Below are 26,316 nucleotides of genomic sequence, written 5' to 3' on the forward strand. Positions count from 1 at the left end.
GAAGGCTGGAGCTAGCTTCTCTCTGAAAAGGATAAAGGGGTCAGTCTAGTAAAAGACAGAAGCGTTTTCCCTGCTATGTTGAATTTATTTATTTTCTTTTAAGAATCCAGACTATTTTCAAGTATGTTTTAAGAACAACATCAAACTGATGCTCTATAGCAACAAAGGTATTATAAGTTTTCAGACAATCAAAAGATATATGTGTATATGTGTGAGTATGTGTGTGTATTTGTATTATGTCTGTGTGTGCATATGTATGAGCATATATGTGTATGCATGTGAATGTGTCTGTGCGTGTGTGTGTATTTCAGTACAAGCTGTGGATCTCTCAGGTCTCTGAAAAGCTTTCTCAGCCCAGAAAATGTTTACAGCCCCATTGGAGAGAGTAAACTAACACTCAGGAAGCCGTAGAGAAATCTGAAGTGCCCAAGTGCGTGGCAGTGGACAGGAGGCTGGCAGGCGTCCAGAAAGTGGTGAAGTGAGAGTGGTCTGAAGCAGTCAGGAGATGCTGACCGCAGCCGGGCCTGGAAGGATGGCCAGGGCTCCGGAAAGGGAGGGAGGGCGTGGGGTGAGAGACTGAGCAGCAAGAATAGATGGTGGGGAGAGATGAGGCATGCACAGGGGTGAGGAATGGCAGGTAGAGAACAGACAAGGTGGGTCTGCCCCGAGTGGGGCAGGCCTGGGGGATCGCCCTGGACAACCGACAGGAAGAAGTTCATGAGCGGATAGCAGCACAAATACAGCACATGTCTGTGGACTGCTCATTATGCCAGCTTCCTCGTGGAATGAAGTCTCTGTTGTCTTTTGCAATTTGTCTGAGTTACACAAGAGCAGTAAAATCCCATCTTTTTTCCGCAAGTTTCCTCATTTATTGTTTTCTTGGATCCCACTGCTTTTCTCAACAGCCCGTTGGGTTTCATACGTTTACATAGTCTAAATGGATATCAAAGAAACAGCCCTAGAAACCATCGCTTCTGCAGTTAAGTTGGAACTTACAGACCTTGATGTAAAAGCTCACACCTCTTTTTATCAGAAGCGGATGTCTGTGCTTTCCTGTTTTGCATCGATGAACCACAACTTTTCATCTTGCTTTTCGCTTTGCTAAAAATCAGATCTAAAGATTTTTGATTTTGAGACTTCCATTACCTGGAATTTGTTTTACCTCAATTCCTTAACCACTTAACCAGTTAACAATTTAACCAATTAACATTTAACCAATTAATAAAATTAATTTCCCTCCAAAAGCCATGGATAAATCAAATATAAAACAAAGACATTCCTCCTATTTCCCATAGTTTTTTCAGGTTAAATACATCACTCACCCAAATGTAAAGACTTTTTTTTTTTTAATTTGTAAAGTACTGTAATTTTTCAATGGGCTCCCTGTGACAATTTAAGGCTCCCTAAGATGCTGAGTCTGGATCCCAGGACAGGAGCTGTGGAGTCTGATCAGGTAGGAGGTAAATACCCACAAGAGAGTGTTTACACAGAGCACCCAGTTTCGCCAAATCTTCTACAAGCAGAGGGCCCTGCTGGCTGACATTTCCCTTCTTGGATTTAGGGGGATTAATCACACCTGTGATCTGGCTGCACAGGTAGGTGGAGATAGCTTCCTTTTTTCTCTCTCCATGGGTGAAAACACATTCTAACTAGCTGAAGTATATGATAGGCAACACAGAGGTTTTTGTTCTGTTGAGTTTAAATATTTTGTACAGAATAAACATAACATTCTTTACATTCTTCATAGAAATACATTTTAGTCCTGCTAATTCTGCAGCAGTAGGAAGGTTATTTTTGTTTATTAGGTATTTCTTCAAAATATTTTCTAGAAAATATTTTTTATAATACTGTAAGTATATCGCCAACCTTCCTATGTAATTGCTATTCAAATTTTGATAACATTCCTATCTCTCTAAGTAAAGTTGAAATTTGTTTTTGTTTCCCACATGGCCATCTTCATACTCTGCAGAGTTTGGTGTCTGATTTTTTCATTTAATAGGCTACTATGATCATATTTCATGTTTATGGTCTTTAAAAATCATATGCCATGTTTTATTGAACCATTTTTCCATCACAGGGGATATTGTTTTTTGTAATTTATTTCCTACCACAAATTAACCTTTGTGATACATTGCATCTGTTTAAGTTTGTTTATTGGACTGAAGTCCCAGAAGTGGATGGGTGTCTTATTTCAAGGGGTTGTGTTTCAACTGACTGTTAATGAGATAGCATTATTTGTTGTTATTTTTTAACTTAAGGGACTGTGTGTATCACAAAGAACAAGGGAGCGAATTCTCCTCCAGGCTTCTGGATATTGTGATTTTGAAGAGATATATGTTGAACAGATACAGATGAGTTATTTGAGGGTATACATTTGAAGGAATATATTTGAAGCGAGCTCACGTCTTTTCTTTCAGGGCTTTAATACAATCTCTAGTTATCATGCAGAAGGAACTGTCGCACCCGAGAAAGAAGTGATGGATTTTTCTTACAAATGAATCACACACTCTGATTCTACAGCTCGCAGGCCTCCAGAGGCTCTGAAAACCATCTAGGAAGGTTGCGGGGGGCGGGGGTGGGGATGGGGAATGACTACTAACAGGTATGGGTTTTGTTGTGGGGGATGAAATTTTAATAAATATAGATTCTGGTAATGGCTGTGCACCTCTGTGAGCATACTAAAAACCATGGAATTGTAACCTTGAAACAGTGACTGTGATGGTGTGCTAACTTAATCCCAATAAAGCAATTTTAGTAAAAGCTAGTGTGCTAAAATTGTCTGTAGGTTATTTCTCTTTCTAATTCAATCACAACAATAGCTTCCTCTCACCATGAGCACAGGAACCACCAGCAATCAAGAATCACCTCCTGGACCACTGAATCTTCATCATCACCATCCCTACTATCAGCATGAACACCGCTACTTCTAACCACCTCTGTTACTCCATGAAAGTCATCGCCACTCATCACTGCCTCCACCTCATCACCAGCATCTCCACCGCCATCACGGCCACCACGTCCATCACAAGCATCAAGACCATCACTACCAACATTGCTACCATGGGTCCCAACATCACCACCACCTCCACCACCATTACCCAATGCTGCCTCCATCTCTCCCACGTTTGCAACCACTCTTATCACTACCTCCACCATAAATCACTGCTGCACCTCCAGTACTTCCATTACCATTACCACTGGCATCCACATCACCATCAGCAGCATATGACCACCATCGCCTCTGTCACTAACTCAGAGCCAACATCACTGCCACTAGTTACCACTAGCCTTCCACACCTCCTCCATTCCATCCTCTCTCTCACCTGTTGAGAATGTGATTTTCCCAATCAGTGTAGTAAGTGAGATTATCTCTCTCTCTCTCTATCACTGTTTATTGTCACAACAACCCCAAGGAGTATCATTCTCCTTCTTACAGAGGAAGAAACTAAAGGTCAAAGAGGTTAAAAAACATATTCCTCAAGGTAAATGCAGAGTTGGAATTCTAACCCAGGTTTTCCCAAGAGTTGTCTTTAATTTCCACCATTCAGCCCCAATAAATTCTCTCCTTTTTGCAAAGCTTGATAATTAGGTTTATAAAGTTACATGAAACAAAAAATTTAATCAAAGAAAAATTTAATGAATCACACAAAGAGAAAGTATTATGTTTTCATGTGAAAAATAAGCAAAAATTATAACTATTGCAGACAAAGTTTAAGTTCTATTATTAATTTGTAGGTTAACTAGTCAGATTTACACTTAGGGATGTGTTAACCTTAAAGAAATCCTTGAAGGTTTATATTCATATTGAGAAACACGAGATGTCTTTTAAAAGTCCATAAATGCAGGAATTTTATACACTATAATTGTACGTTTTAGGGGTTCTGATCAAAGTTCCAAAGTGTTTTGAAAGTGACTCTCTGAGTTGTATGGCAACAAGCTATGGTGGGGTGAGGGCATGGGGTGAGGACCCAAAGAACTTCAATCCATTTGTCTGGTGGTAGGTTTCATATCTGGAGAAGGAAATGGCAACCCACTCCAGTACTCTTGTCTGGAAAATCCCATGGATGGAGGAGCCTGGTAGGCTACAGTCCATGGGGTCTCTAGGAGTCAGACATGACTGAGCGACTTCACTTTCAAGCATTGGAGAAAGAAATGGCAACCCACTCCAGTTTTCTTGCCTGGAGAATCCCAGGGATAGGGGAGCCTGGTGGACTACTGTCTATGCGGTCGCACAGAATTGGACATGACTGAAGCGACTTAGCAACAGCAGCAGCAGTAGGTTTCATATCATCCTAAGACAAGTTGGGTCATAATGTAATACCCCTTACTTTAAAAACTATTTGGATGACACTGAAACAGGACTTCCTGGAGCATGTGTCTACTTGGAATAAAGTGAGATGGTTGGCTGGCATGTGAAGAGAAGGCAATTCAAATGGGAAGACAATTTTTAGGATACCCTTCTAGGGCTGTTAAATAGCCTCAAAGAAAAATTGAGTAAATGGGTCAAAAATAATTGTTTGTGTTCATGAAACTAAGCAAACAGACTTACTGGTGGTACTGTCTAGTAGGGCTTCCCTCTGAGAAGGTGATGGCACCCCACTCCAGTACTCTTGCCTGGAAAATCCCATGGATGGAGGAGCCTAGTAAGCTGCAGTCCATGGGGTCGCTAAGAGTCGGACACGACTAAGTGACTTCACTTTCACTTTTCACTTTCATGCATTGGAGAAGGAAATGGCAACCCACTCCAGTGTTCTTGCCTGGAGAATCCCAGGGATGGGGGAGCCTGGTGGGCTGCCATCTATAGGGTCGCACAGAGTTGGACATGACTGAAGCGACTTAGCAGCAGCAGCAGCAGGGCTTCCCTGGTAGCTCAGATGGTAAAGAATCTGCCTGCAATGTGGGAGATCTGGCTTCCATCCCTAGGTTGTGAACATCCCCTTGAGGAAGGCATCTGGCAACCCAGTCCAGTATTCTTGCCTGGAGAATCCCATGGACAGAGGAGCCTGGCGGGCTACAGTCCATGGGGTCACAAAAGAGTCAGATACTACTGAACGACTAAGCACAGCACAGGAAGAAACATAGAAGAAAGAATCAGGTAGGGGTCCTGAAACACGTTTGAATCTGGGTTGCAAGATATTGGAGAAGACAGATTTATAAGAAGCCACTTTGATCATGCCCTCCTTCTCCCTTAACAGCAGTGCCTGCTGTTAAGTTCTGAGTCCCACGGCAGTGTTTCCAGACTAACATCCCCTGGATGTCCATTTCCCTTGGATCCTCAAGTGCTTAGGTAAGCATGGGGATCACAGCTCTCTTACACTTTCCCATCTCATGAAAGTCCCCATCAGAGAACGCATTTCTTCCTTTTTCTACTGTCAAAACTTGACTCATCCCATGGCCAGCTCAACTTCTCACTCCTTGGGGAGCCTCCTGTGACTGCCTCCACCCAAGGAGTCCTCTCCATTCTCTGTCCTCCACTGGCACTCTCCCACCTACCATCAACATTGCATAAGGTGGCTCAGGTCGTAAAGAATCCTCTTGCAATGTGGGAGACCCAGGTTTGATTCCTAGGTTGGGAAGATCCCTTGGAGAAGAAAATGGCAATTAACTCTACTATTTTTTCCTGGAGAATCCCATGGACAGAGGAGCCTGGTGGGCTACATTCCATGGGGTCACAAAGAGTTGGACACAACTAAGCAACTGACACTTTTCACTTCATCCACCATCAACTCGTAACCACAATGGTGTGATCACTCACCTAGAGCCAGACATCTTGGAGTGAAAAGTCAAGTGGGCCTTAGGAAAAATCACTATGAACAAAGCTAGATGGAATTCCAGCTAAGCTATTTCAAATCCTAAAAGATGATGCTTTTATTTTATTTTAATTTAATTTTATTTTTAAACCTGAAACACTGTATTAGTTTTGCCAAACATCAAAACGAATCCGCCACAGGTATACATGTGTTCCCCATCCTGAACCCTCCTCCCTCCTCCCTCCCCACACCATCCCTCTGGGTCATCCCAGTGCACCAGCCCCAAGCATCCAGTATCGTGCATTGAACCTGGACTGGCAACTCGTTTCATACATGATATTACACATGTGTCAATGCCATTCTCCCAAATCTTCCCACCCTCTCCCTCTCCCACAGAGTCCATTAGACTGTTCTATACATCAGTGTCTCTTTTGCTGTCTCGTACACAGGGTTATTGTTACCATCTTTCTAAATTCCATATATATGCGTTAGTATACTGTATTGGTGTTTTTCTTTCTGGCTTACTTCACTCTGTATAATAGGCTCCAGTTTCATCCACCTCATTAGAACTGATTCAAATGTGTTCTTTTTAATGGCTGAGTAGTACTCCATTGTGTATATGTACCACAGCTTTCTTATCCATTCATCTGCTGATGGACATCTAGGTTGCTTCCATGTCCTGGCTATTATAAACAGTGCTGCGATGAACATTGGGGTACACGTGTCTCTTTCCCTTCTGGTTTCCTCAGTGTGTATGCCCAGCAGTGGGATTGCTGGATCATAAGGCAGTTCTATTTTCTGTTTTTTAAGGAATCTCCACACTGTTCTCCATAGTGGCTGTACTAGTTTGCATTCCCACCAACAGTGTAAGAGGGTTCCTTTTTCTCTGCACCCTCTCCAGCATTTATTGCTTGTAGTCTTGGATCGCAGCCATTCTGACTGGTGTGAAATGGTATCTCATAGTGGTTTTGATTTGCATTTCTCTGATAATGAGTGATGTTGAGCATCTTTTCATGTGTTTGTTAGCCATCTGTATGTCTTCTTTGGAGAAATGTCTATTTAGTTCTTTGGCCCATTTTTTGATTGGGTCATTTATTTTTCTGGAGTTGAGCTGTAGGAGTTGCTTGTATATTTTTGAGATTAGTTGTTTGTCAGTTGCTTCATTTGCTATTATTTTCTCCCATTCTGAAGGCTGCCTTTTCACCTTGCTAATAGTTTCCTTTGATGTGCAGAAGCTTTTAAGTTAAGATGATGCTTTTAAAGTACTGCACTCAATATGCTAGCAAATTTAGAAAACTCAGTGGTGGCCACAGGACTGGAAAAGGTCAGTTTTCATTCCAATTCCAAAGAAGGGCAATGCCAAAAAATGTTCAAACTACAACACAATTGCATTCATTTCATATGCTATCAAAGTTATTCTCAAAATTTGCCAAGCTAGGCTTCAACAGTATGTGAACTGAGAACTTCCAAATATTCAAGTTGGATTTAGAAAAGGCAGAGAAACCAGAGATCAAATTGCCAACATCCATTGGATGGTAGAAAAAGCAAGACAATTCCAGAAAAACATCTCCTTCTGCTTCACTGACTACGCTAAAGTCTTTGACTGTGTATATCACAACAAGCTGTGGAAAATTCTTATGAGATGGGAATATAAGACATCTTACCTGCCTCCTGTGAAACCTGCATGCAGGTCAAGAAACAACAGTTAGGACCAGGCATGGAACAACAGACTGGTTGCAAATTGGGAAAGAGTATGTCAAGAGTGTATATCGCCATCCTCCTTATTTAACTTGTATGCAGAGTTCAGTTCAGTTCAGTCACTCATTCGTGTCCAACTTTTTGCGACTCCATGGACTGCAGCATACCACGCCTCCCTGCCCATCACCAACTCCTGGAGTTTGCTCAGACTCATGTCCATCAAGATGGTGATGCCATCTAACCATCTCATCCTTGTTCCCTTCTCTTCCTGCCTTAAATCATTCCCAGCATCAGGGTCTTTTCCAATGAGTCAGCTCTTCATCAATACTTTGGTGGCCAAAGTATTGGAGCTTCAGCATCAGTCTTTCCAATGAATTATCAGGACTAATTTCCTTCAGTATGGACTGGTTGGATCTCCTTGCAGTCCAAGGGACTCTCAAGAGTCTTTTCCAACACCACACTTCAAAAGCATCAATTCATCAGCACTCAGGTTTCTTTACGGTCCAACTCTCACATCCATACATGACTATTGGAAAAACCATAGTTTTGACTAGACAGATATGCAGAGTACATTATGTGAAATGCTGAGCTGGATGAAGCATAAGCTGGAATCAAGATTGCTTGGAAAAAAATCAAAAATCAATCTCAGATATGCAGATGACACTACCCTTATGGCAGAAAGTGAAGAGAAACTAAAGAGCCTCTTGATGAATGTGAAAGAGGAGAGTGAAAAAGCTGGCTTAAAACTCAACATTCAAAAAACTAAGATCATGGCATCTGGTCCCATCATTTCATGGCAAACAGATGTGGAAACAATGGAAGTAGTAACAGACTTTACTTTCTTAGGCTCCACAATCACTGTAGATGGTGACTGCAGCCATGAAATCAAAAGACACTTACTTGCTCCTTGGAAGAAAAGCTATGAAAAACCTAGATAGCATATTAAAAAGCAGAGACATTCCTCTGCTGACAAAGGTCCCATAGTCAAAACTATGGTGTGCTGCAGTCCATGGGGTCACCAAGAGTCAGACAGGACTGAGTGACTGAACAACAACAGCCATCAACTCAGCAAGAACTGACCACCTCCATCTCCTCTTATGGTCACCCGGAACATATCAAATATCTGGATTCCAAGAACTTGGCTGCAAGCACCAAGAGCACAAATATTCCTAAAAAAACATTTGAAATCCGATCCACTGCCCTGGCCATATCAGAAGTTCAGCACAGTGGCCATCCTCAAAAAGTGTTATTGTAGATAAAGAAGAGGCTGGTTCTGAGCATTCACACTCAGTCATGTGACTCTTTGCAGCCCCATGGACTGCAGCACACCAGGTTTCCCTGTCCTTCAACCATCTCCCAGAGTTTGCTCAAATTCATGTCCATCAAGTCATTGATGCCATCCAACCATCTCATCCTCTGTCACCCCCTTCTTCTCCTGCCCTCAATCTTTCCTAGCATTAGGGTCTTTCCCAATGAGTCAGCTCTTCACCATCAACTGGCCAAAGTATTGAAACTTCAGCTTCAGCATCAGTCCTTCCAATGAAGATTCAGAGTTGATTTCCTTTAGGATTGACTGATTTGATCACCTGAGCATTTATGAGGTCTAAAAAAGTGATGGGTAAGAATGACCTTAGGTGAAGGTTTATATCTTACTGAATATAAGTAAGTGGTGGAAATGAGGAGGGCATAAAGGCAGAGGAGGTGCTTAGACACCAGACCCATGACACAAAGGCCTGGGTCAGCCAGTTCAGAGGGAATTCTTAGGCAGTGTGTCCAAGTCTGGACACAGGGGTGCAAGTTGAGACCTGGCTTCCATGCTGATACTTAACATGGTGGCCAATCCATCAAGATGGGAGAGCCAGACAAGATTTGAAGGAATGTGAAAGTGTAAGTTGCTCAGTCATGTCCCACTCTTTGTGAATCCATGGACTGTAGCCCACCAGGCTCCTCTGTCCATGGAATCCTCCAGGCAAGGATACTGGAGTGGGGTGTCTTTTCCTTCTCCCGGGGATCTTCCCAACCCAGAGATTGAACCTGGGTCTCCCACATTGCAGGCAGATTATTTACCATCTGAGCAGGATTTGGAGGGGTCCATGCCATTTCCTAGGCCATATCAGGGAAGAAAATAGCTTCTGAAGAGCTAATTTATCTGGAAAATGTTGTCAATTTTTGTTTCCTGCTTAAAATAAGGATTCCAGAAGTGCTCTTCACTTGTCAGCCAGCCGGTGGGTTACACAAGTTTATAAGGATCCTTGAAGACAGGCCAGTGGATTTATAGCAAACCTCTCCTGGTAACCAGCCCTCTCAGTGGAAGACTTTAGAAAATAAGTGATTGGAACAAACAAACAAACAAACAACCTAAAGCGAAGGAGGGCTCCCTTCACCCCATAATCAAGAATTCAGGAATCTGAGTGTCTCTGCAGGCAGGAAGATGCTGCTGTTTACAGATGGCTTTGACGTGTGACTGTGTCCTGGCTTTATGTTGGCTCAAATCCCTTTGAATGCACTACAATTCCAAAAGAAGGTTTTAGCTGTCCACTGCTGTTTCTCTTGTGAGAACTCATTATTTTTCTGTGTTGAATTTTCCCCTTCCTTTCCTTCACCTTTGCATAAGGAACCATCCAGACCTCTTTTCATTTGTCTCATTTATCTGCCTTCTGTGGCACACTCTCTCCCCTTCCAGTCTTGACAGTTTTTTTTTCCTCCTGTGGTCTCCCTAAACAGCCTTCTTTCATCTTTCCAGGAGCCCTTTCTCCAGCCTCCAAATCCCTCCCAACCCCCACTTCCTTTAAGAAACTGTCTCTTTTGATCTCCATGACAACAGGAGCCCTGTGTCAATTTATTCCTGTGGTTTGCAAGTGCCTGTATTTTACGTGTCCACCGGAATCAGCCTGCAAGCTGCCTGTGGCAGAGTTGCCTCTCCTTACAGAGATGGGAAAATCAGGGATGAGCAAACGCTCACAGCACCACCAGCATGGATGTGACAGATTAGAAGTGGCATCTCAGGCTCAGAAAACCACCGACCAGATCCTGTTTCCAGCACGCTCCCCTCCACCTGCTCACTGCTGGTGGGTGAGTGGACCATCCTGGATGTCAAGATTCAGCTTCTGGCCTGGGGAGCCCGAGGCCTCCACTGCAGAATCCCACACTTGGAATACTACATCAAGCCAGCATGTCGAGTGACTCAGTTGAAACATGATTGAAAACATTTCCTTCAGCTTCCTGCAGATTCACTTACAATGTTACCTGTCCTCATTTCCCTTTTATTACAGAGGTGGAGACAGTCTTTCATCTCCATGTGCTACCTCCAGTCCCTCTCACTGCTCCTCAATATAAACAGCATAAATTCCATAACTTGCTCAGGGAATGCATGCATTAAATGTAACCACCAGGAGCTGGCGTCTCTTCTGTACAAGGCACCATGGGTAGGAGACGCGCACAGTGAATTGTGATTAAAAGGGAGAGTGACGCTGGCAGCACTGAAGGCTGGCACAGGGGGCTGTTGGCACAGAAGGGAAAAGTGAGAGGTGCCTTTTCCCAATGGGAGCAGGAGGATTCCCAAGAAGAGGGCAGTGGACCCGGCTGTGCCTGGTGAGGATACAAGAAATGACCCAGGGACGGAGGGTGGGGAACTTCAGGGAGGGGTCTGCAGGAATTTTGGGGGGATTGGGGGGAATGGTAGGAATGTGGGGAAGCTAGGGAAAAGCTGGGACCCCACCCAGACCTACTGATGTCAGAAACACTTACTGCAAGGAAGTGGCTACCGGTCTCTGTGTAACAAGCCCGCCCCAGGGTTCTGAGCATGCTCAAATCTGAGAACCCCTGTTGTCATCACTAGAAAACCATGAAATGGTTTAGGACTGGCCTTGCTTGGAATGGACTATTTAGTTAAGAACCAACAGCTGTGCATTCCCCAGTTTTTCAGATCCCCAAGAACCCTCTTTTTGGCCTCTGCAGAACAGAAGGGAATGAATGCAATTAGGACTGTAAGCCTTTTGTGGTCTTAGAAGTCAGAAGGCAGCAAAGGGACTGCTTCACAGGGTGGGCAGGATGGAGGGGGAATAGATGCTTCATCAGCCAGAGCCCTGCTGGGGCTCTGCTGGCCCCATCGACTGGAGTATTCATTGTCTTCTACAAGGGATGTGTGTGGCCAGGCAGCTCCCCCTTCAATGTTACTGCTCATTGAGGAACAGGTAAAGAACAAGCGGCCACATGGTGTGAAATAAAAATTGGAGGTGTGATCTGACAATGAGACACCCTTTGGACAGCAAGGAGATCAAACCAGTCAATCCTAAAGGAAATCAACCCTGAATATTCATTGGAAGGACTGATGCTGAAGCTAAGCTCCAATACTTTGGCCACCTGATATGAAAAACTGACTCATTGGAAAAGACCCTGAATCCGGGAAAGATAGAAGGCAGGAGGAGAGGGGGATGACAGAGAATGAGATGGTTGGATGGTATCACTGACTCAATGGACATGAGTTTGAGCAAATTCCAGGAGATGGTGATGGACAGGGAAGCCTGGGGTGCTTCAGTCCATGGGGATGCAAAGAGTCAGACACAACTTAGCAAACAACAATTGAACAACAAAAACAACAGACAAAGGAGCTCAAGAAGTAACCATGAATGACAAAGTGTTTGAACTGTGTAGCATCTGGAGAGGCCAAGAACTTGGCCTTGGAGCTGATGGTCACTGTAGGCTGGTCAGACTTGGCAGCCAAGTAGGAGATGGCAACCAAGGGTGTGCTTGGAACACAAATGCAGAATTTTAGAAACAGGTTTGGAGAATGTTGTGGGATGAACTTGAGGTTAACTACTGCACACCAGGACCTATTTATTCTATTTCTAAACTTAAGGGTGGTTCCCATCTCATTCATTCGTTCACACATGCATTCAGTCATCCCACCAACAAACAACTGTTGAGTAACTACTCTTGCTAGACCCCTCCTTTTTTTGAATTCTGCTGTCCTTTGCAAATCTCACTCTCTGGGAGCTATATAGAGTATTTCTCACCAGCAGGAGGAGAAGGGGATGACAGAGGATGAGATGGCTGGATGGCATCACTGACTCGATGGACGTGAGTCTGGGTGAACTCCGGGAGCTGGTGATGGACAGGGAGGCCTGGCGTGCTGTGATTCATAGGATTGCAAAGAGTCGGACATGACTGAGCAACTGAACTGAACTGATATAAGTTTATCCAGTGGTTTCTGCTGATGGTCTAACAGAGGAATTCACAGCACATGTGCAGACCAGGATCAGTTTGTATCTACCAGCTCTGAGGTCTCCAGGAATAACCTCCACCTAACATCAGGGTCTCTAGATGCCCTGTATCCTTCCTAAGGGTCTATGTCCAACTCAAGCAGCTGCTGAGGAGGGGGCAGTGGCCTCTGAAGCTCAGCAAAGCTAGAGAAGACTTCTGAGACATGAACTATGCCAGAAGGGTGATGGCTAAGTGTTCCAGAGCCTGGCAGTGGAGTCAGCCAGAGAGAACTGGCAGGGACAGGGGAGATGCCCTGAGTTCAGACCAGGGAGAGAATGAGGAGGACAATGTGGAAGTTTCTGTGGGGAAATGAAGGGCATAGCCAAGGCCCAGCCAGGAAAGAATTCATTTAGTGACTGACTTAGACAGTGTATTTAAAAGCAGAGACATCACATTGCCAGTGAAGGTTCATACAGTCAAAGCTATGGTTTCTCCAGTAGTAATGTATGGCTGTGAGAGTTGGACCATAAAGAAAGCTGAGGACTAAAGAATTGATACTTTCAAACTGTGGTGCTGGAGAAGACTCTTGAGAGTCCCTTGGACTGCAAGGAGATCGAACCAGTCAATCCTAAAGAAAATCAACCCTGAATATTCATTGGAAGGACTGATGCTGAAGCTGAAGCTCCAAAACTTTGGCCACTTGATGGTGAAGAGCTGACTCATTGGAAAAGACCCTGATGCTAGGAAAGACTGAGGAGGAGAAGGGGTGACAGAGGACAAGATGGTTGGATGGCATCATTGGCTCAATGGACATGAGTTTGAGCAAACTCTGCGAGATAGTGAAAGACAGGGAAGCCTGGCATGCTGTAGTCCATGGGGTTGCAAAGAGTTGGACATGACTGAGTGACTGAACAACAACCAAAAAATTGTTATTAGAAAGGACTGTGCTGTCCAGAGCACCAGAGGGGCCAGCGTCCAGGGTAGAGCAAAAATCAGGGTTGTTATTCAAAAGACCAGCCTGCATATCCTAAAATGCTCTTCTGGCCTTCATCCTTCATGGCTGTCAAGGCAGCACAGAGTGATGATTACAGATAAGGCTTCAATGTGCTGTTGTTTATCTGTCTATGACATAATGAAAAGGAGACACAGATTGGACCTAATGGAAGGGTTCAAGCTTCAGCAATGACAAATCAAGTTACTTGTTCAAGATCATTTCTACTAAATGTGGAGATGGGAATAATATCTAATTATTTTGAAGTCTAATCTAGTGCTTTTCATGCTGTATCAGAATATTCTTATTATCTGTAATTTACCTGCCATAGATACATTTAACCCAATGCTAATCTTATTTTATACGTAATGTAATAAAATCCTGTCCAGTTATATTTTTACATATGCTCTTTATTTTCTCATGCATGCAAGTTGCTTCAGTCATGTCCAACTCTTCGTGATTCATGGACTGTAGCCTGCCAGGCTCCTCTGTCCACAGGATTCTGCAGGTAGGAATACTGGAATGGGTTGCCGTTTTCTATTCCAGGGGATCTTCTCAACCTAGGAATCGAACCCACATCTCCTGTGTCTCCTGCATTGGCAGGTGGGTTCTTTACCACTAGTGGCACCTGGGAAGCCTTATTTTCACTGCAAATATTAAATATTCACACATGCATGACACCAAGGTCTCATTGGTAACATGCCTAGGGTACTCAACAGACAATCAAATAAATTTTAATATTATCCTTCATAAACAATTTTTACCTTAATGTCCAAACTTTGGAAGCCAATCCACTTGTAAAATGTGATGCTGATATAAATAAAGACCTATGACCAGTCACCAGTTAATATCCAAAATTCTCTTTTGATTTCAACCTCGATGTTCCTATTTACTACTCTTAATTGCATTTCTGATAATACATTCCAACAATCAATGCACAAATATCACCCTTACCTCCAAGTTTATTGTGACCTAACAGTCAGTAACTTGTTTATGAGCTAACTGTTCTGAAACAGAACAAGGAAAGTGTCTGTCCTTAGGTCTCTTGTACTGTGCCAGGTTCATCCAGGCTCCAAGTGAAACCTTCAGAAGACACCATCTGAAAGGACTGCCCGCTGATGAATGGAGTTGGCCCTGATCTCAGCCCTTGGTTCAAGTTCAGCTGATGTCCTGTCAGGGCAAATGAGCCGAGAGGGCTGGCCTTTTCACTGGGATTGGACACAGACAAGCCTCCTGGGCTGTGAATCAGCCAACCTGTCTTCCCAGCATGCTCAGGTGTGGGCTGGTATCCCACACTCTTGGCGGCTCAGCAGCCTTTGTGAAGCTGGCCAGCATCTGCTCACTGCCCTTTGAGGCTGGGCACTAAGAGGATCCCCTGCTTAGGCTGGGAGGCCAGCCAGGACCCTTGGGGCAGGCAGGTTGGCAGCTCTGTTTTGGGGTAGAGAATTGAGTTCTAGGAAAAGACCAATTATATGGCTAAACCAAGAGGGCTGATCCAGTGGGGAGGTGGGGAGAGGGGCAGAGTATACCCCAAATAAAGCAAATAAGCAATGAGTGGTTTTGTGAAGGGCATCTGTATATTTTATACATGTGCAAAAAAGTAAGATGTTAACTTAGTCATGTAGGCTTTTTAGGGCATCCAGAGTTTTCCAAAGGAAAGAGACCCCCTCCTGACATGCATATTTTAACGTGAAGGTGAACAATGAGAAGTCCATGTGTTTACTTAACAAATATTTACTGTGCTGCTGCTGGAAACATAAAGAACAACAAAACATGCCCTCTCCCCTCACAGAGCCTATGGTCTAGTTAATTGTAAGAGATTGTGAGAATAGCCCTATGTTATGCGGATGATCAAGACATTTTGAAATCGGTTTGGATTTTTCTTCTCTCATTATAGGGGAAGAGGTTAAACTTATCAATGTGAGAAGGGCTAACAATTCCTTAAATATTTGTCAGGCATGTTGGTCATTGGGATTTTTAATAAAAATGCTGAAAATCCAACTCTAGAACCAATTGATTACTTCACAAAAGAAATGCAAATTTTGTAATTTTTCACAGCCTAAGGAGAGAGTTAAAAATTAAGGTGAGGGCTTAAAAATTAAGTAAAACTAATTCCAAGGCAGCTCTTGAATTTCCTCTGACTGCGGAAGCAAGGAGGTCGACTTAATGCCCAGTTATGTCAAGGTTAATTTTACAATTTGGAAAGAAAGTGGTAGTAGGTAAAAGTGGACAGGTTACTTTATTTCCTTTAACTTTACTGGGGCTAGTTACATTTATAACATGAGGCTGGAAGGTGCTGAAAGGTTTGTTGAACCTTTCCATGCACAAGCACAATCTTGGCATTTTACATACATTAGCACATCTATTGTTTATAAGCCCAGCCAGCAAAGTCAGATAGCCAAGACAGGGGTGGGGGGTAAAGTGGGGGGGTTGGGGGGGCTCCACTGGACAGTCAGGAGCCCTCAGATCTTGGGAAATTCCCTGCCACCTTGGGTATGTGCTCAGTCACTCAGTTGTATCTGACTCTTTGTGACCCCGTGGACTGTAGCTCACCAGGCTCCTCTGTCCATGGGATTCTCTAGGCAAGAATACTGGAGCGGGTTGCCATTTCTTTCTCCAGGGGATCTTCCTGACCCAGGGATCAAATGGGTGTCTCTTGCATCTCCTGCATTGGCAGGCAGATTCTTTACTGCTGCACTGGATGTAGAAGTCAAGTGGCATCTGCTGTTTATTATAGTGCTGCTATGAAGGTCATTGGCAATAAGGCAATTTTGTTTTTAAATGACAAACTAAGCCATTTCCCCCTGTAAGAGTTCATCTCTGAAATATAGACTAGGTTGTAATGATGCCTTGATTTGTTGGAATTAGGGAGATAAGGCACTCTATAGAGTTAAAAGTATTTTTTCAGATTGTTGCTGTTGTTTGGTCGCTAAGTTGTATCCAACTCTTTGCATCCCCATGGAGTGGAGCCTGGCAGGTTCCTCTGTCCATGGGATTTTCTTCATCTTCCATCATACAGACAAGTTCTTGGGCATCTTCCTGTGTGCTTACCATTGACCTTCAGGAGGTTTAATGTCTAAACTGGATATATTCCTCCCTAAAGCCTAGAACTGTCCTCTGAGCAACTAGCACATCTTCAGCTAATACAATGTCTCTCTTTTTCTTTCCTTCCTTCTTTCTCCTCCTTTCCAGTTAGCCTCTTTTATTAAGATTTTTTTTTCTTTTTTGATGTGGACCATTTTAAAAGTCTTTTTAAAATTTCTTACAATGTTGTTTCTGTTTTTTAAGCTTTGGTTTTTTGGCTGTGCAGCATATGGGATCTCAGCTCCCTGAGCAGCAATTGAACCGGTAGGTGGGTACCCCCTGCATTGGAAGGTGAAGTCTTAACCACAGGACTGCCAGGGGAAGTCCCTCCTATCAGCCTCTTTACACAAAATGTAAATCTGGAGCCTTGATACCATAAAATCAAGGCTTATTTTATGCAACACATGGTACTTTGGATCACTTAGTATCACCTACAGTTAGATTGAATTGGTGACGCACTTGCATGACACAATCAGGCCAGTGTGAAATGACAGCTCCGCGGGCAGCCCCTCCTCCACTCAGTGGTTCAATCACCACGGCTCTGTCTGCAGCCCGCCACCCTGGACTAAATCAAGGTTCCATGAATAGGACAGTGCGGCTGATTTCATCTAATGCAGGCAAGGCCTCCTTTCAAAAGCCCACAACTCGTTCATCCTTTTGACATTCAGAAGACATTTAACTGCAATCTACTGACTTTTCCTGCTGCTTCTCTATAGAGACAGAAGGGATACAATATCTTTTCAAGCCTCTGAAGTTTCTATTTTTAGTTATAAGAGTTCTGGGGACAGACACTTCTCTCCTGCAGGACAGAGAAAGCTCTAGGGCCCGCTGTAATAGCTGGTCTTTTCAGTGGCAAAATGCAAGAGAATGCGGCGGGCTGGTGGGGGAAAGTTCCCAGGCTTGAACGCAAGACAGAGTGAGTCAGCATTCGCTTTGCAGCAGGGCCGGGCTGTGTGGGGGGCTGGGGCCTGCTGAGCGCCTTTCATCACAAGGCGAGTGATGCTCCGGCTGGCGGATGTCCTCCCAAAGACCCTCAGCCCCCTCCCACCCGGCTCGGCCTGCCCTGTCTGAGCAGTTGAACAGTGTGCTGCCCACAGGGATGACAGCTCAGTGGCCAAGACTGTAAAAAGCCCACACAAAGGGGCTGGCCCCACTGATGTGTGTTTCCATCCAAGGTGGTGCCCATCCCAGCCACGAAAATCCTTTATTAGTAGTAGTATTATAGAGGCTAGTCATTTGATGAAACAGCTGATGCTAGAAGAAAAGAAAAAGAAACACAGTAAGAGGTGCAATGGATGAGGTTTTTCAGGGGGACGAGAGGTGTGTGGGTTAAAGACCTCACTGCGGCTCTTACCTTCGCTAAGGGAGAACACAGGCAAGAGGGTGAGGAAAGCGGGAAGAAGCAAATGAGAAAAGTGCAAAGTGCAACATCAGAAACCAGAAGCGGAAAAGGAAGTGTGGCTTTGCAGACTTTCTGACCCAGTCACGGCATTCTAGATAAAGTGGAATCGGAAGGAAGGTGGTCAGCTCCAAGGTCACACGGAGGGCATGACTAATTAACCAAGCCCCCTAAATGACTGTAGGCTCCCAGGGGCAGCGCTGCCAGCATGCTAGTTTGTGATGAGTTCAGGCCAGAATCTCGGTCAATGCTGCTTCCTTCAATGAGAGTTTGGCTGTGAAAACCACGTATGCCGGAGTTAGCGGCATGCCGAGTGGTGTGGTTGTTTGCACTGTGGCCCGGACTTTCCGTCCCAGCAGCTGGCAATGAGCTCACTGGCAGGCAGTCGATATCTGCTGGCCATGCCGGGGGACCACTGCCTCAGACGTCAGCTGGCCCAGCGCTCCCCTCCCTGGGCATGCTTGAGGCCACAGCCAGCTAGGGGCACAACCAGGACCGCTCTCCTCTTTGCCACTTGGCAAACTGTCTACCACACAGTCTGTGATTTGGCATTTAGGAAGAGGAATTAGGAAATGTTTCCACTGGGATGAATTTCATGAGTGTGGTCATGCCTGTTTTCGATTTGCATGAAGACCAGCACTCAGGATCCAATCACGATTCAGAGACTGAAAACATGGTCCAACAACTATAATCTGTAGATACAGAATCTGCCATAAATCCAAAGGTTGGATTTTAGCAAAAAAGGTATTTAGTCTAATTTTGCAAAACAAAAGTTTCCTACATGTGAGTGAATCACTTGCTGTACACCGGAAATGGACACCACATTATAAATCAACTATGCGTGCATGCTCATTGCTTCAGGCATGTCTGACTCTTTGTGATCCCATGGACTGTAGCCCACCAGGCTCCTCTGTCCATGGGATTCTCCAGGCAAGAATACTGGAGTGGGTTGCCATACCCCACTCCAGGGGATCTTTCCAATCCAGGGATCGAACCCATGTCTTCTACATCGCAAGTGGATTCTTTACTGCTGAGCCACCGGGAAAGCCCAGGAAATCAACCATACTCCAATATAAAATAAAAGTTAAAAACGTGTGCATGCCTTGGCATCATAATACTTAATGTGAGTGAAGGGTCCCCCCCCCACCCCCATGGAGAAAGTGCCAGGAGGATGCGTGCTTGTTGGGTTTACCTTCCAGGTGACCCTGATGCTCTGGGAAGAGATGGGCTCCAGGTGGACTTCCTGAGGTGGGCCGTCAGGAGCTGGAAAGACCAAAACCCACAGGTCAGTTAGAGATGGGTTCCGGCATGGACTGAAACCCACGTAACAGGACTCAGGGCCAGAAGAAGCCCCACAGCAGCTTTCGTGGGGAAATCAATTTTGCTGAATCACTGTGCACAACAGTCACCCCGTGCTCACTTGCTTCTAGAAAAAGTGAATTTTGACACACATCTTTGTATTCTTCCTCACCTCGTCTTTGACGACTTGATGAATAAACCATAAGTTAATACACTAGTAAAACAGAAAGTGGTGAAACATTTCTTTGATCAAAGTCTATAGTGGCTATGAAGATCCCTCTGGTTCTTTTGGAGACTCTGTTTAGTGATGCGCATTGGAGCACCTCAGGAGACTCAAACTACCTGGGGAGGGAAAAAAAGGATTCTTCTGCCTCTGATTCTCTTTGATGGTTTTAGTTCTCCACTCTTTCCAAGAGAAAACCTACTAACCTGGGGCAGTAGCCACAGAGGGCAGATTAGAGTGAAAGAAAAAAAAAAAAAAAGCACGCAATTCACACCAACCTATATCCAGTGGTTATAGGGGTGCCAATTGCCTGCCATGCACAGTCGATCACTCTCTACTAGGAATCTACCCTGCATTACATACACAGTGTAAAGCTTAGAGGAGACGGCCTTGTCCAGCAGGAGTTTACAGTCTGATCAGAACAATGGGCTGAGCACATGGAAGCTGAGGTTATAACACAGCACATACTCAAGTGTCTTCAGAGAAGTGGAAGCAAAAGGGAACCCAGGGGTCAGCAGGGAGAGACCCCACTGGGTGACCACATATTGTTGGGAAGATAGCTTTACAACCACTGCTGAGCTGAACGGGCCATTTCTGTGGATGTGGAGATGCCAGTTTGCAGAAAAGTGAGGAGCACTGGGAGATGAGAAATCAAAAATAGGGAACAGAAACAAGACTGAAGGTTTGGAAAGAAGAGGAAGGGGAAAGAATAAAGTCATCTTGGTGGAAACATGTTTTCCATTTAACCGAGAAAGAAGTTTTGAGTGATGTCACAATGCAGCCGCTAAGTTGATGGGCGCTGGAATCTTTCTGCCTGAGTTCAAATTCTGGCTCCCTTGCTTAGTAACTTGGAGGTGTTTTGCAGGTGACAATTTTTCTGCACCTCGGTTTTCTTCTCCATATAATGGGATGATAGAATGTATGTCTGGGTTATGATGCTTAGAACATACAAGCAGTAATGATGATTATTCTCACTGGGTGTTTTTATGGAGCACATCAAAGGAGAAATTCAAATCGCAAAAAGGAAAGGTATACTTGAAAGAACAAGGTCCCAGGAGATTAGCAAGAGGACAGAGCAAGAGGGGAGGTGTTGGAGAGAGGGGGGCGTAAGGCAAGCACCTCTGGGATGAGAGGAAGAGAACCCAGTGGGCAGGGAAGAAGGGTGAGTGAACACCCAGGTATACTTGCTCCTTGAAGAAAGCAGGTTCAAATCCGATTGTCTCTCTTCTCATCAAAATCATAAGGTACAAAGTCAGGGGAAGAGTGGTGGGTGCCAGGAACACAATAGAGGCTTGGACTGTTGCAGTAGCCTGTGGAAAAGTGTGTACCCAGTGCCTGAGAGCACTGACCCACCAGTAGGGGCAATTTCACTGATGAGGATAATGTGCAATGGAACCATCACACCCTGTCTCAACTGAGGCTTTATGAGACCACTGATGCATGCAGGAGAAATGCCACTGGGGGAACTGGGGATAAACAGTGGCAACAGGTGGGAAGAAGTGGGTGCTGGGATTGTTACTAAGTTCCTGGGTGGTTCAGACAGTAAAGAATCTGCCTGCAATGCAGGAGACTCAGGAGTTCAATTCAACTAAATGTAGGTTCAATCACTGGGAGAAGGAAATAGCAACCCACTCCAATATTCTTGCTTGGGAAATTCCATGGACAGAGGAGCCTGGTGGGCTACAATCCATGGGGTTGCAAAGAGTCGGACACGACTGAACGACTAACACTTTCTTTCTCACTTTCATTCCACAGTCAGGGATGGCGGGACTAGGGGAGAATGTTAACCCAAGGGGGCAAAGAAAGGAAGCCAGTTTTCCAGGAAAGATGCTTCATTGCATGTTAGGAATATATATGTGAAGAGAAGAGGGGCTATTGTACGGAGGTGTCTGCTCAGCAGCTGGAAACATTTACAAGAAGCCGGTAGACATTTGGGCCTGCAGGCTGCTCCCTTCCGTTCGGAAGCTCTCCCAGGAATCTACTCACCAGGTCTCTGACCTCGCTGGGGACATAGCCTCTGTCCCTGAACCACCCCCTCCAGACCAGCAACGATGCCTGGCACCAGCTTTCCATTCTATTCCTACACATTAGTTCTGGTCTTCACTTTACCTCTTTAAAGGGGACGTGGCAGCCTTCAGAGCTTCAGACTTTTCGTCCCTCACATTAACTTTGCACATCTGTGTCCTGCCTTCCTTTGCAGTTTCCATGCACCCCCACTTCCCTGCACCCCGCGTCCCAGCCACGTCCACCTTCGCAGGGGAAACCTAAACACAACTGCCCCCCGGGCAGGTCGGAGCTGCCTTTTCCCTCCACCGGTTTCCTGCCTGGGCCTATGAGCACTCCTCTGGCTTGGGAACCTGTCACAGCAGGCTCGGGCGTGCATCTGCATATCAGTCTTTCCCTCTTTTCCTAACAGACTCAATCAAAGCTGTGTGGTCTTAGAAACCAAGTCTAGAGTGAGTCCTTGCTTTGATCAGTGCAGCGCTGTGTGGATGCTGAAACCCAGAGCACTCCTCTCTCTCCCTAGCAGGTCACGGGGACAGTGAGTTTTCTGGGGGTCCTGCAGCCTTTTGGATTTATTGATTCTTCAGTGCAAAGACAATGCTAATTTCTATACCCAGGGTGAGGGGCTTCCCATGTTGCACTAGTAGTAAAGAAAACCAGACCTTTCTGCAGGAATATATCCATATCAGAAGCAATGAAAGCACGTCGAAGAGATTTCTCTTAAACATGGAGAAGTTCTGTGATCAGCGAGAAGTACGTGGTGCATGCATAAAAATCCTTGAAAAAAATTAGTTTGAGGTCTGATGGCTACACTGAGGCTTGATTATTTTAATTTAATTGTGCAAAGTCAGACTGAACAAGAAGCCTGCTGGTTAGGAATCGGAGGCAGTGCCGAGTACCTCCCATTCTGGATTCTTTGTCCTTTGTTGTAGCCTTTTCAAGGGGTTGGCTGGCAATAGTCAGCTGTCATTTTCTTGTTGAGATATATTCATAATCAAAAACAAAGTCACTAGGAGAGTGTTTAAAAATGCCCTTGATTCTATCAGAAAACTTTAAGTGTGAACGTGGGGCATTTTGCTTTTTCAGTCTGGTCTTGCATTTTAAGAAGGTCCCCTGTGAAGTGGTCTGGGGACATGGGATAATCCCTGTATCCAGGACAGATCCAACATTTTTTTTTAGCATGTGGGATCTTACTTCCCCGACCAGGGATTAAACCCACATCCCCTGCTTTGGAAGCATGGAGTCTTAACCACTGGACCACCAGGGACGTTTTATGTGTGTGTGTATATATGCTTGGTCTCTTGCCAGGCTCCTCTGTCCATGGGATTCTCTAGGAAAGAATACTGGAGTGGGTGGCCATTTCCTCCTCCATGGGATCTTCCTGACCCAGGGATCAAACCTGCATCTCTTTTACATCTCCTGCATTGGCAGGCAGGTTCTTTACCACTTGCATCAACTGGGAAGCCTGAAGTCCCAGAGACCTGACAGTTTATAAGAATACAAAGCCCTTTTGGCTTAGTCTATCAAGACTTCTGTGGTTTGTTAGTAATTTATTTATTAGTCCGCTTAGTCTCTGACGTGAAAGGATTCAGATCTCTCCTCTCTTAAAATACAGTCATAGGATCTATATTAAAGGCAGAGACTGAAAGAATTTTACACACATGAGAGCTTTGCCCAATATAATTAGGAAGAGCTTTTGTTTGGGTGCTGAATTTTCTACTTCAAGTTTCTAAAACATTCTAAGACAAGCCCTTTAAAAATGACATAAAAAATGGTGCTGGAGAAGAAAATGGCAACCCACTCCAGTATTCTTGCCTGGGAAATCCCACAGACAGAGGAGCCTGGTGGCCTACAGTCCACGGGGTCACAAAAGAGTCAGACAAGACTGAGTGACTAAACAACAAATAAATCAACTATGCTTCAATAAAATACAATTTTAAAAAATGATATAAAAAATTAGTCTGCTTCCAGAATTTTAGTGCTTTCCTTACAATGCCTAAGCTGTAATTTTTTTTTCATGGATCCTCATCTCATTGCAAAAGGACAACTTCATAAAATTAGAATCCAAGGCAGACCGAATTCCCAATGCTGACATGATTGAAGACTAACCATTAGGTATCTACTGCTTTAACTAAATTTGAAAATTGTGTCGACATTTAACATTTAAGAATTTATTTAACAGTCTTGAATTGAAATTGCACTAAAACTAGAATGGATAATTTTTTACTCTGTTTTTTTAAACCAGAATATTTACCTTATTCCTACAGGAAGAGCAGGCTAGAGGTAAGAACTACTGATGAATGTGATTTTCCGAAATATATAGTTGCTGCATTTTTTTTAAATAGAAACTGAAACTATTCAACTTGTAAAAGAGTAATAAATGAAGACTATATTTACAGTTCCTAATGTTTATTCTAGGCAAGGCTATGTCTTGCCTGCATGCTTAGTCCTGTCTGACTTGTGACTCCATGGACTGTAGCCCTCCAGGCTCCTTTGTCCATGGGATTTCTCAGGCAAAAATACTAGAGCGGATTGCCAATTCCTTTTCCAAGGGGTCTTCCCAACCCAGGGATCGAACCTGCGTTGCCAGCATCTCCTGCATTGCAGGAGGATTCTTTATTGCTGAGCCACAGGTAAAGCCCATGACAAGTACAAATTTCTGTGAAAAATGATAATTCTTTACCACTAGCGCCACCTAGGAAGCCCACTAATTCTGTTTGGCTGAAAATACAAGGTGGGCAGGCCCTTCCTAACTGTCAACCCCATGGTGGTCCCCGGTCGTCTCCGGTCTGGACGTCTGTTTTTGGTCCTTCCCACAAAGGCAGGACAAGATGATTTGTTCATTGTTGTGTTTCGGATGCCCAGAACAGCACGTGGCACGTAATACATGCTGAATGAATAATGATTTAAAGGAGTAAGCTATTTATTTGATAAATAGTCACTAAATTCATCCTCTTCCCATTTAGGTATCAACTGTTCTTCAATTTATTTGGTTCTTACTAAACTCTGTCTTGGTCTCCTATGCCCAGCAAAGAATGTTCTTTCTGCTTACCCAGCTACTTCTCTTTTTTTTTGGCCATACCAGGCAGCTTGAAGGATCTTAGTTTCTCTGCTAGGGATTGAACCTGTGCCCTGGAAATAAGTGTCCTTTCCTAACCTCTTGATGCCAGGGAATTCCCCAGGCTACTTCTGTCAGAGATGAGCATGTTGTTGTGGACTCTGTCATTGTGTCTCAGTCCTTCTTTGCCTATTTTTACACCCCGGTCTCTGCCCAGTTTTGGACCTGGCACATGGTAGACCCTTAGCAAATTCTCCAATGAGGAACCAGAGATAGAAGTTCAGGAGTGCCTCTCACCGGGTGACTCAGCCCAGCCCCTAAGCAAATAAGACCCAAGTCTCTGGATGAAGCCAGGAGACTGCTACGTGGAGAAGAAAATAATTTGACAGCAGAGGGGAGGCACTGTACTAGAGCATGACGCTTGACCTGCTTTTCAAGGGAGAGGACAGAAGAGGAAGCATAGACCTCAGGGGGCTCCAGACGCGGGCAGGAGCAGCTCACATGAGGAGGCGGCGGCAGGAAGGGAGGGTCATCACTGCTCAGGCCACGAGAAGCCTGGTGTAGTTTCAAGGTAGTAATGGGGTAGGGGAGACCTGGGCCTACACCTTACGGGCTCCTTTCCTCAGCAAGTGGGCGGTGAGAAGCAGCCTTGGGTGCCCTAGACTTGGGCACTTGCATGCATGCTAAGTTGATTCAGTTGTGTCTGACTCTTTGTAACCCTATGAACTGGAGCCCGCCAAGCTCCTCTGTCCGTGGGATTCTCCAGGCAAGGAAACTAGAGTGGGTTGCCATGCCCTCCTCCAGGAGATCTTCCCCATGCAAGAATCGAACCTGCATCTCTTGTGTCTAACCTGTGTCTCTTGGATTGACAGGCAGATTCTTTACCACTAGCGCCACCTGGGAACCCCTTGGGCACTGCATCACCATAAAAAATGAACGGGTCTATGGCTTCTAGAAGCTTCCATCTGGGGATTCTCACTGCTTAAGTGATGACCTCATTTCTTTAGGGAAAGACGGCTGTAGGGCTGGAAAAGATTCTCTCAAGATGGCTGCGGCTTCCGAAGGAGGTGGCTTTGGGGATCCTCCCGGAGGTGGCAGGGACAAGCCCCATCACCCCAAGCAGAGCTGGAGAGGGAGGCTTTGGTTAGGAGAATGCCCTTCTTTCTATGTGAGTCACACGTAAGAAAATGGCTCTCTGATTTCAGTCATGCAAACCTATGCAGCAAGACAAGGCAAGTTCTGGTTTGCAGCTTTTCTTTGCTCATGCCTGACCTTCCCTCGCATTCTCCCTTAGTTAGTTTGAAGAGAGAATGATGAGTTGTGGGGCTGCCTGGTGAAACCCCAACTGTCAGCTCAGGAGCCAAAGCAGGGGGTGGGGCTCTGTGTCCATCTGTCTGCAGAGATGCCTGAGTGGGCTGCACACATGTGACCGGTGACCAGGAGTAGCTGTTCATCTGACCTCCTTGGCTGGAGAGAGAGAAGCACTGCCATGGCAACGGCCAGCTACAGGGAGATCACAGAGGAGACGGCAGAAAAAAAGCCACATCATCTGCATCGGTCATGGCGATGGGGAAAAAGGTGCAAAATGCACCACTGGAAACCATCCCT

General features: G+C 44.9%; 1 protein-coding gene across 1 annotated transcript in view; it reads right to left on the reverse strand.

Annotated features, from left to right (window-relative positions):
* Window positions 1-26,316, reverse strand: part of DSCAM (DS cell adhesion molecule) — a 697,188-nt gene that overhangs the window by 117,910 nt on the left and 552,962 nt on the right. The window contains exon 16 of the mRNA XM_055570128.1: window positions 19,317-19,387. Coding sequence (XP_055426103.1) covers window positions 19,317-19,387 — 71 coding nt within the window. The remainder of the gene's footprint in view (window positions 1-19,316; window positions 19,388-26,316) is intronic.

Source organism: Bubalus kerabau, chromosome 2, assembly GCF_029407905.1.
Source record: "Bubalus kerabau isolate K-KA32 ecotype Philippines breed swamp buffalo chromosome 2, PCC_UOA_SB_1v2, whole genome shotgun sequence".
NCBI classification, from domain to species: domain Eukaryota; kingdom Metazoa; phylum Chordata; class Mammalia; order Artiodactyla; family Bovidae; genus Bubalus; species Bubalus kerabau.